This window comes from Alosa sapidissima, chromosome 1 (genome assembly GCF_018492685.1).
Source record: "Alosa sapidissima isolate fAloSap1 chromosome 1, fAloSap1.pri, whole genome shotgun sequence".
NCBI classification, from domain to species: domain Eukaryota; kingdom Metazoa; phylum Chordata; class Actinopteri; order Clupeiformes; family Clupeidae; genus Alosa; species Alosa sapidissima.
In genome coordinates, this window is record NC_055957.1 from 33,158,536 (window position 1) to 33,170,718 (window position 12,183).

At 40.8% G+C, this 12,183-nt stretch overlaps 1 protein-coding gene across 1 annotated transcript; it reads right to left on the reverse strand.

Moving 5' to 3' along the window:
- Window positions 1-417: 417 nt before the first annotated feature.
- On the reverse strand, window positions 418-9,919 carry pde5aa (phosphodiesterase 5A, cGMP-specific, a). Its single transcript, XM_042071358.1, has 21 exons — window positions 9,612-9,919; window positions 8,835-9,474; window positions 7,440-7,529; window positions 7,255-7,341; window positions 7,004-7,093; window positions 6,727-6,864; window positions 6,509-6,576; window positions 6,235-6,343; window positions 5,744-5,828; window positions 5,158-5,333; window positions 4,312-4,362; window positions 4,051-4,197; window positions 3,472-3,600; window positions 2,992-3,086; window positions 2,710-2,797; window positions 2,271-2,371; window positions 1,673-1,750; window positions 1,387-1,450; window positions 1,205-1,279; window positions 995-1,078; window positions 418-809 (listed from the first exon to the last, which is right to left on the reverse strand). The coding sequence occupies exons 1-21, from the start codon at window positions 9,917-9,919 to the stop codon at window positions 690-692; spliced, it is 2,823 nt and encodes a 940-aa protein (XP_041927292.1). The 3' UTR covers window positions 418-689.
- Window positions 9,920-12,183: the final 2,264 nt, after the last annotated feature.

Consider the following 12,183-nt stretch of genomic DNA (forward strand, 5'->3'; position numbering starts at 1 on the left):
CATGGACAATTACCGGTAGTAAATCCTAAGGCTATTTGCCTATTCGATAGATTCACAGTATCAATGAAACCACATGCTAGCTTATATGATCTGGAGGGAACATAGACTGTATAAATACTGTCTACGTAAGGCACATATATATACATTTGTATACCACCAATACATATATGTAATTACATTATAGAAATGTGTGTAATGTAACAGTACCTGTTTAAATAACCAGACAGTGAATGGCAAGTCTCAGACAAGCTGTGATTAAATGTGGGGTATCTGACTTGGCCTGTTTTGGGTGTTCCTTTATGACAAACATAAAAATGATAAGCCAAGCATGTCCACAAAGCCATTAAATAGTGGTGTTTGAAATCCCCCCCCCCCCCCCCCCCCACAAATGTTCTTATCACTCATGTTGAGCTCTGGTTAAAAATCTTTAGTTTCACTAAAATGATGTTCTGTTATAATAGGGTTTATGATATTCTTCACCCCACCCTATTCAATCCATTTTACAGAACCACTTATGGGGACATAGGCAACTAAATCTTCCAAGTTTCTTGTGCATATGATCCTTACGTTTTGAACAAAAAGCCAATCATGTCAGTGTCAACCACAAAAAAGAGGGTTCTTGATCTGATTGGATCTTCAACCATCTTATCACCCTCTGGTAAAACAACTTTCCACTCCAGATCCTTTGGCTAACCATCAGTCGCAAACACTTCATCCTCTTCTCCCTGAGCGAGGCGCTGCCAGTTTTCATGATTTTTCATGCAGCCTTCAAATAGTGGATTGCAAGAGTCGAACATTCCAGCAAGAGCCTAAAACACACACACACACACACAAAGAGAGAGAGAGCCAATAAAGCTCATTGAATTGAATTGAATTGAAAATTGAGAGAGAGAGAGAGAGAGAAACACAAAACATGATTTGGTGATTCACTTGTCTTGCTAGAAGTGGTATAGTGGTCACATCTCTACTGTACATGTGTAGCCTGACCCCTCACCTTGTACAAGGGTGCACAAATCCCATCAATGTATTCCATCTGCATGTGTGGTACACGAGTGCTGTTCTCTCTGTTCATTACAGCCTTTAGGGAACATTTAAGAGACACACAAACATGTACAGATCATGCTACATCTGCATATCATCTGAAAGAAGAACAGCAGAACAAAGTTGGCATTATCGCAAACTGAGACTAATATTCAAAACTTACAATGGGTCTGATGTTGAATTCATTTTTCTCACGGTCCCCTTGGGCAAAGAACTCTGAGGCAATAAGACTGGCAGTCTAAACAAGAAAGACGAGAGTGACTCAAGTATCTGTGAGGGGAAAAATAAGCATATAGAGCTCCTATACTAGTATATAGGACTTTTAGCAGGCTCTCGCTCTCTCACCCTCTTCTGAACCGGCCAAGGCTTTGTGATAGCACAGATGTCACTCGCCGTCATTAGCATCGAGCTGCAGAGCACAGGAAATAAACAGGAAGTGAAATAAACGAGTACTCATTGCTACTCAATCAAATTGGAACTCCAGACTGCCACTAACTGAATACTATAGCCATCAGGCAATGTAAAGCTCAAGGATGTTAGTTCTTTAATGGCTATGTCCCTGATGTTGCTGTTTAATGGTTCTGGTTTTGCTGAAGAGTAAGAGGCTGCTGTGTCGAGAAGTCTCCCATACCTCAGCAGTTCTCTGTGCTCCTGATCTTGCCAGGAGAGGGTCTCTCTCTCAGCTAGCTGGAAGAACGCGTCTCTTCTCCTGTAAGTATACAGAAACACACATACAAATGCATACACAAATACAGAGCATTACAAATAATAAGCACAATGGTCCATTATAATACATATGCAATTGTTTGATTGTGTATCTGTAATAATTGTCCAACTAAGAGGACTTTCTAAGGCACTTTAAGGTGCACACTTCAAGGTTTTTAAGGTTATGGTTTTAAAGTTCATGTTTAAACAAGAGCCCTTGAGAATAACCCAACGGTAAAATGCATAGAGGATGATCAAGTGTATGTAAAATCTAATGGTGAAATTACTGAAAAGGATTCGGAATGTCACAGTGGATGGGCATCAGAAAACCATTTTAGATGTCAGAAAACAGTCAGTACACACTTAACACAAGTGTTAAAATACAGTTAAGACATACAGCTGCATATTATTCACTCAGCAATATGAATTGCACAGATTCCATAGAGCACCTACAGCTTTAAAAATTGGTTAGGTTGATTATAGAAAATGCATAGATAAGACAAAGGTTAGCAAGCATGTCTTACTTCATATAGAGAGCCAGATCTGTGGCAAGAATGCTTTTCTCAACCATTAGCAGGCACCGTCGATAGTCCTCCTGAGACAAACCACTCAGAATCTCACTACCCTGTCCCCAGAAAACAGTGCAGAGGGAAGACAGACAGAGGGATTGTTAGATACGTGAAAATATGGATGGGAAGGGAAGCTGAAGTCACACAGTAAAATTACAAGTGTTAAATTCCCAAAATGCTGTAAGACATAATTGTAATACTGTAAGTGTTAAATGACCTCTGTTTAAATGTTTTAACTACTGTACATACTCAGGTATTCATTTTATCTAAGAACAGTGATAAAATTAACTCTTAAAATTAATAAGAGTTCTAATTAATTAATTAGTTAGTTAGTTGGTTAGTTAGTTAGTTAACTAGTGTGCAATATCAGAGTATCAGGGGATGCCAGTCTTACTGGGTTGTTGAGGATTAGGACACACAAGTCATAGTGATGATGTTCCAAGGATGAGTGGCCGTAAAGCTGAGCAAGAGGCTGCTGGCTCCTGATCAACAGTGAAAGGGAGAGAAGAGTCAGACGATGACCCTCAAGTTGTCAGGGTACTGCATGCTAGCCCAGCTCCTTAGCCACTACACTACCACCAACCCATTATTAAGGTATTAAGGTGATGACAGAACGTTGTAACAAATTGATGGGTGGATGACTGTTCTACTCTACTGGATGTAAATCAATGTTTACCGTGCTATGTAAGAGTTGTTGACTCCTCTATGGTCAAGATCGTGACAGAGGGTGGCGATCATCAGAGCCAAAATCTCCAGACTTGAGAAATGTTTCTACGACAGAAAGAGAAGAAACTTTAACTGAGAAGAATAAAACCTAAATCCACTCACAAGCTCAGACAACAACTCTAAATGAATGGTTGGAAAAACAATAGCATTAGAACATTATAAAAGTGAATCGAGTTAGCGTGGCGAGAGATGGCGTGTGAGCAAGCTTGAAAGTTCGAGAGCCAAAATAGTAGTGCTTAATGCACTGATTCCTTAAATCCTATTTAATGCAGACTGGTGCGTCCCTACTTTCCAGGCATACCAGTACAGGAGGACATGTACAGGGAGGAAAGAGCTTTTTTTGGAAGCAGTACAGATTATAACACACCCCCAAAAGGGTTTATCACTCAGGGTTTCTGGGAGGGAGGGATTAGGGAAGGATTCCTCTGACCTGCAGATGACTCGTTGCCTTCAGCATGGCGAACATGCACTGGGCAGTGCTGAGGGCATGGTGCCAGTTGTGATAGGCCACATCCCGCCTGTAGCCACGCCTCACACTCAGGACCCAGCGGCACAGACTCTATATTGAGGGAGATGAAAGACAAAATTATTTTTGACACCATAAAGAGACCCTCTGTTAACTTACATGTTATATTCTGTATACTTTCAAAATGACTATGATGACTATTTTATGATGGCTATTGCATGACAGTAAATAAATAATAACATAGCCGCAAGCTGTGATTTGAAGTGGCACCCCTTTACATTAGAAGATGTTAGCAATAGAATAATTACACCCTGAATCAAAAATCCAAAAAAGTCAATTTGTTTGAAATGGTCTGGGAATGATGCGGACCGAATTCTTTTTTTTTAAATGGCGTGGAAGCAGTTTCTTTGCTTGGACCCCTAGGATCCACTGGGGAAAAAACAGTAACGGCAAGATATTCTACGTTTTGAAAACAATCAACTGCCCCATGTATCAAAAGACAGTGGAATCCCCAACATAATCAGGCCAGTGATGCCGCAGTACCTTGTAGTCAATATTGAAGTCCTGCACTAGATTGAGGTCCAGAAACATGCGCACTGTTGCCTGTGTTGTGACTGAATCTGGCAGGCCGAAATCACTGAAGCTGAAGTCCAAAAGGGAGAGGGTCTGTGCTGAGGGGATGGAAGACTCCTGGGGCACAGGTGGAGCAGAGCACACATCAGGAAAACAGGACCTCAGCGGGGATTCAGCCGTTTTCATTTTCATTAAAAGAAAATACAGAGTATGTTCAAACATGTCATTCACCTGCAAGGTCATAATCTCCTCCTCTGATGCAGAGATGTGGTAAGACAAAACCTGGAGGAGACACACCCACCCACATGTGAACACACAAACACAAAGGGATGCATAGTGTAGGAGCTGGGCTAGCGTGTAGTAGCCTGAAAGTGGGTTCAATTCCCAGCTTCCACGGTTGTGCCCTTGAGCAAGGCACTTAACCCCAAGTTGGGGACAGTGTAATCCCTTGTAATACAGTTGACATATGTAAGTCACTTTGGACAACAGTGTCTGCTAAATGAATTGATTATTGATTGATTGACACGGCTCTTCATAGTGCTTGAATGGGCCTTCCCAACGTTCGGCGGTCTGCTAATTCTGAATAACAGACCGTTGCTAAGTATAACAGACCGCTGTCAAGGAAAATGGGCTTTGTGCTTCTAAGTCAATTCTTTCATATCACTACGCAAGGATTGGAACTTCATTCAAAGGTTGCGCAAAGGTCCGCTGCGCGTCGGGGTCCGTTCGCCCTGTCAGGACCTATCTCCCGACAATGACCGGCGTTCTATACATTATCCCTTACTTATTCCATAGTGTGTATCCAAGAGATTAAAGATGAAAAAAAAAAAACATTGTTCCAATATACTGATTCTGTCCTAGTCTGTGGCCTAGGTACCATCTCTGAAATGGATGACCCCAATTGGAAGACTGATTTTCATTGACACACCAGATTCTGAATGCTATGGTTCTAGAAGATTCCACTCTTTTCCAGACAATGCTTGCATTCAACACACCTACATGACAATGTCCAGTGGTCTAGAGTACTGTGATTTAATTGTTACTTAGTCCTGAATCTGCACACACAGCACTCCTCACCTCTCGTGTCACTTCCTGCTGAGCCCTGGTCAACTGGGCCTTCTGTTGGATTTCATAGTTCTGGAGGCCCAGGCCGCAGTACAGGGCAAAGTCCTCCAGGAGGCGCTCGTCTCCTCGGCCAAACACCTCCGCCCTGCAGGCTCCCTCACTCTGCTTGTTGACAAGCTGACACACTCCTTTAAGTAGTATAATAAACAGAAGATTTTTTTTAAATGAACTGAACGTTTAACTATTACCATATACAGCCAACATATACAAATATTAGATATGGCTTACTCCAAACATCAATCATTTCCAAAATACTGTTGACTACTATTGAAATGTATTATTACAAAATGCCATCAGAATTTCCAGTCTCACTAGCCTTTGATATGTAACACTATATGAATAAATTCATTTCAACATGAGAAAGGTTTTTCATACGAGATTGAAACAAAATAATATTCACCTGCCTAGTAGCAAGGGGAATTTTACACTATCACATCATACACTGTCAAAAAAGTACAGTAACTGTTCTTATGACTGAAGTTAAATCTGTGTATAGAAAACCTTAAGGAGAAAAACAGACATTGTATAACTGCTTTACCTATAACCTTGCCCTCGCGTCCATTTCTGACAGGTGTGCAGACTAGAGTCCTCATCTCATCACCTGCCTCCTCTGTTGTCTGGTCCTGTCACGACAAACCACAGGTGAAATGGTGAGTGAACTCATAATGTTTTAACTACAGCAGGTGGAAAATGTGAGTATGATACACAATACACAGAGTATGTTGGCTAAAATCTCCATCTCCAAAATATCACCAGGCATGTATAGTACTCTAACCTAAATTGCATCAATAATCTACTTCTTTCTACTTAACTCCTCATGAACTTTCAATGAAGCTATCAGCATCTTTATAGAAGTAAAGGCCAAATGGTTCAGATAGATAGATAGATAGATAGATAGATAGATAGATAGATAGATAGATAGATAGATAGATAGATAGATAGATAGATAGATACTTTATTGATCCCCAAGGGGAAATTCAAGTTTCAGATGTTTCAACTCTCAGATCTTTGGCATCTGTGCCTACTCACAAGCATGACGACATTGCAGTCTGTGGAGATGTTGGCCACATTAAGTGTCTCAAGTGTGTTTTTGACGTGAACAGCATATGCAAGGCTTATCTTGTTGACATCACATTCCCTAAAGAGAGAGACAGAGAAAAGTGTACAGAGACATTTAGTTGTTTAGCAACTAGTTGATGCTGTACAGTTACACAAATGGTAGTAATTCAAGGCATCAAACTTTTGGTTGATTAGCAAAGCTGTACAGTTGGACAAATGGTAGTAATTCAAGGAATCAACAAACCTTTTGCACAAAGTCTCATTTCCATCAGGACCCATATTTTCAGTGTCAATGACATATGCAAATGATGCCTGTTTGGATTGAAAAAAAAAAACTTAAAACTTTTTAAAATTACATAACAAAAACACTTTCAGACAGACAGACATTGTTGGAAGCCACATTACAACAGTTAGTTGTCTTCAGTGGTGACTACTGACTATCTACAGCAGTTATTTTTTTACCTTATCAGCACTGTCAGCAATGAAAACAGTGCAAAGTTTGGCTCTGGTGATGGGAAGGATGGTGGAGGCCATTTTGTTTAAGAGAGACTCCCGGGAGTCGTGTGTTTCTGACAGCAGACGAGCTAATTCCAGTAGTACCTGCAGAATAAAACATTCAGAAATCAGTGCAAAAGCCCAATAGAAATAATTAATTTTGTAGAGAAATAGCACATTACAAAGATCTAGCCTTAGAGATATAAGCTTTTGTCATTCTGTATGAATCAGCTAAGAAACTTACTTGGCTACGCTTGCTTTCTTGTTCAACATTCTCGCAAAGCTGTGCGTTATCCAAAATAACACCTAGCATCCCCATATGAGTTGCCAAAACCTGTTCATGACATGGAGCATTCACATCTTATGCCACATAAAACATCACCACATAGTACATACATTATAATTTGATTTTACAAGTATATCCATTTTATTTTTTCTTGAGGCTATCTGGTAAAGCAAACTTTTAGGAGGTAAAACATTTCTGTGTTTTCTCACCTTCTCATCTTCCTCTGAGAAAAAATGCTGGCCATAGTTCATGCCGGCAGCTGTTGTCTTGTTGATCGCCATGACAATACCTACAAGCTAAAGTGATGAGACAACAATCAGAATATGATACAAAATCTGACAGGTGTAGAATGAGAGAGTAAACTTATTAGTGAATTGAATTTAATTCACACCACCTCCTCTCTGGGGTTGTACACTGGCAAACTCAAGATGCTCTTGGGCCTGGAACCAGATATTTCACCCATTTCAGGACTGAATCTGGTATCCTATGAAAACAAGTAGGCTTTGAATGGTAGAATATGTACTTTATACATACATACATCATATATACATCATGAAGCTTCATAAAACGTAGATGCCCCTTGACATCAAGAATTTAATGCCATTTAGCAAAGAGACGGTATACCCAGTTAGTGAAAAAACAACAAAATGGGTCATGATCCTACCTGATCAACGTCACACAGTACAATATCAAGCATTCCAGGCACACTTTGGCAATGTCAGAGACTTCATTTTGCCATAATGTACACTGCCGTACACTAATGTGCACTAAGTTTGGAGTCACTTAGAAATGTCCTTGTTTTCATCATTAATATTGTATATGACTGTTGTAGAAAGAAATGGCTGATCTTAATGCAATATCTACAGATGGCCAATATCAGCAACCATTCATCCAATGTTGCAAAGGCACATTCTGTTTACTAATCTGATATCATTTTAAAAGACTAACTGAGACTAACTGAGAACACATTAGAGAACCCTTTTGCAACTATGTAAGCACATAATGTAATCTGAAAACTGCTGCCCTGATTAAAAAAAAAACAGTGCAACTGATCTCTGCTGGTATTCTGTCTATTATAGAGTGGAATGGAAATGTTTAAGTGACCCCAAACTTTTGAACGCCAGTGTAAGTCACAGGTGTAAGTCACAGGTAAGTCGCAGCTTTTATTTTAAGGTAAAATAACTGTATTGTGTTGCCTTAAAATGATTGTTAAAAGCAACTATTGAAAACAGACCCGAGGACAACTACAGCATTCTAAAGTCTGAACTCAGATGGCTTAACTAGACCTTTCACGTCCCTCCCTTACTTTTACTCACCCTTCTCCAAACAGAGATTACCAACTAAATGTGTCAATTAGGTCAGCATTTTGATTCTCTGGGGCCCTTCTAAACACATTCCTGTCTGGAAACCAGACCTAGGCAGACTTAGGCCAGAGAGGATGAGTGCCTCTAATAGATCTAATGTGGCCTACAGCCAGTTAGTTAGCATGGCTAATCAACTCCCTCTTCACAGAAGCCTGATTCTTTTACATAACACAAGTGCGTTCTCAAGTGTTGCATCACAAGCTGACCTCTAGGACTCCATGTTGGGGGTTCCTCTAAATTCAACTAAATTTATCTCCACTAGGATAGCTGAATGTCAGAGGTCTTGAGGTTATTCCTCTTGTTTGCAGATTTAGATAGAGCGAGCAAAGTGATCCTTAGGTGACCTGTCTAAATCTCCCACTGAAAAGAGCCTTAAGTTTTCTGAAGTATGTCTGACATTCCTGGGCACAAATTGTTGTAGCTACCTCAATGACATCCATGATGTTGAGTGACCTCCCAGTTTCTATGACATATTCCATGATGTATCTGTCCCATTTAGGCTGACTCTGGCCATACGAGTCGTCGTTGTTTGAGCGAAAGACCACACCACTGAGAACTCTTCCACCAGCCCTGTCGTCTGTGACAAGGGCAAAGGAACATAGGTCTGCAGCAATGGCGTTGTTCACGTGGTGGAGGACCCTGTGGCAGACCTCGGACAGACCCTGGCGACATGGAGCACCACCCATAATCTCCACCATCCAGTCGCAGGAGGCGCGGCGTCCACACGGGGCTACTCGCCTGGGGGACCGCATCACACGAGGGGACCACGGGGGCCGCATGGACCGAGGTGAGATTGGAGATCTCGGAGACCGTGGTGAACATGGGGACCTTGGTGAACAACAAGCCTTTTCAAGAGTCAGAAACTCTCCCCATTCTAGGGAGGGGACAGTGGATGATGACCTGTCCAGGAAAGGCCCAGAGAACCTCCTGGAAGGTCCAGACAGTGGGTGGGATTCCCTCCGCCGGCACAGCTGTGGTGTGCTTGAACGGACATCCTTCTTAGACCTAGCCCCTTCTTTTGAGGCCTGTGAAGACTTCTCACTGTGAGACCCATTCACCATATCCCTGATAGAAACCATTACAAATTAATCCATTACAATCTACATATAACATAAGATGCAAGGGCAAATTATGACAATGAAACAAGCATTAGACAAGACAATGAGACAAGCATTAGACAAGCCTTAGTCATAAAGTCTTACCTTGATGGCCTTTGTAAGAAATACGTCCGCGCAAAATCTGAGTGATTGTCAAGCAGAGCGTCAACTGTTTCGCTCCCAACGCCTTTACGAAATCCAAAGCGCAGCGATTGAGCGCGCCGACTCCACAAAGGTGAAAAGATCCACCCCGCGCTAGTTACAAAAGTAGTATCTTCAGTAATCAACCCTACCGAGGCGCGCCGTTGCCCGATTCCTCGTGTAGAAGGGAATGAAGCTACAGGTTCCGTCTTTGATTCGTAATCACCTCCAGCAGACAGTGAATTTAACGACTCCGCGTGGAGACAGGGCATCGCGTTCCTGCAATGGAAAATGGAATGTGAAGTGTAAAGCAACCGTTTGCAACCTTTTGTGTCAATATGAACGACAGAGTGAGAACAACAACGAACTAACCTGCTCCGTTTGATATCTGATTCTTTGCTCTTGCCATCAATTCATTACACTTGAACTGTTGCGTAAAGGTATGGGTAATCCCCGTTGGAGATTATAGTCCCAGGTGCACCCAGAGCCTTGAACATTCTACGCATTCAAGGGAAGGGATTATCCGATATCTGGCAACGTCTATGCAGTTCTTACCGCTGTACAGACTAAATGTGTCATGATCATCATGACGGAGCTGACAGAACATGTCGTAGTAAAACGTGAAACTAAACTGTAAACTGCAACAAAACTTTAAACTGTAGTGTCTTCAGGGTGGTTAGCCCTATGTTCCCACAGACCAGTGGTCCCACAGCCCTATGTTCCCACATTTCTAATTTTTTTACTGAAAATTAGGTCCTATGTTCCCACATTAAGATTTTTCTCAAAATTAGGCCCTATGTTCCCACAGTTTACATATTTCTTAGATTTTTCTCTTAATGTTACTATATTTCTAGGACATTTTCAAAATTAGGGTTAGGGTTAGAAATGGTTAGGGTAAGAACATAGAGCTGTGGGAACATAGGCACGCTCAGGCTTCCTAACCCTAGGAAAGTGCTGCCCTAAAAATAAAAAAAATTGTAGCCTACTTTTTACTTTCCATTGCACCCAAGACCGACCTCAACAATGTGTTCACAGCATTTAACTAATCATTCACTGAAGACTTAATTTGGACAGTTCCAGTTCATAATCCACTTCTTATGATGGAACTCCGATTAGGCCTAGGCTCATCCAAAAACTATGCAAGTAAAGTGTTACCAATGAAATAACCTGATATGCTGTGATTATGGTTTCTGCTATTTCTTTAGCCCACAACAATAGTGTGTAGCGCTGCTCTATTCTAGTATGGGATGACTGCATTTGAGTTTCTCTGTTTTTCCACTACCATAACCCTCCTAATATCCAAGGAGACGTCCAACTAGTCACAAGATGCAGAGCCCATGTAAAATGAAGCACATTATTATTGTTCAGTTAACCATTTCACATGACATACAATGCAGTGAAAGCATTCAAAGGCTTCCCGCTATTTATAACAATTATTTGTTGTGACTGTTGAAGTATTTCGATCTGTGCCACCGCGTTCCCGATGTCAAGCCATGTGCTTTTAAATGGCTTATTGACAAGCATAACACAGGTCTCCCTCTGGTGGTAATAACAGTGCTACTACTGAAAATAAATGACAGATGAGTCAATAAACTGCTAACTACCATTTAATTTAAGAACAATATCAATAGGCTACATGTATTTTTTCATTGTAGCCTACTGAAACTATATTACGGAGGTGGAACGCAACTTCCTGTATGTGTCCATGTTCAGATGCATAGCAGAATGAATGCAGGTCCTCGTGTGAACGAAAACTTTGCGGTGTTATTTTGCACACAGACCAACATCACAGATAAAGTGAAGAAATGTAAAGGGGAAATGGGATAACGCTGATGTGCGTTAACATGGCTTGGAGTAATCTTAAAAGCGTGACTTTTATTTTTTAAGAAAGAACGAATATTGGCACGAGGATGATAGGCTACACAACCAAGTTTTTGTTCATGATCAGGTCAGAAAGGTAGGGGAAACGTTGCTCATGTCAGAATATTCTGATCTTAAATGCTGTAAAATTCTGTTATCTAGCCTACGAATATATGTATGGAGCACTGAAGCTTTTAAAGACGGTATTTAATTTAAAGGTGAAGAAATGTTTGCGTTTTGTGGCTCGAGGCTTTTGGTCGACATAACTGTGTATGTACGGTCTCATTCTAACATTAACAGTTATTATGTACATTTTTGCTGTTATTGTTGCAAAAATCTTATTTCATACTAAAGATCAAAACTCCCTACCGTGGGAAAAGAAATTAGCATACAGACTCAGCACCATTTAACATTATGCGAAACTGCCAACAGGGGGCAGAACTACCCCATTTAGATCCAATACACTTGTATTGTTATAGCCCTTTGACATTATTGATATCCATAGACCTTAGACCACCAAATTCCATCGCATATATCTAATCTAAACCATCAAAATAATCTACAGCCATATATATGAGAAAAACATGCAGAACATCTGCATGCAGACACCATTGTACTGACATGTGTTTTTTAATTATTATTTAATTCCCACTTAATTAATTATTTCTACACAGTA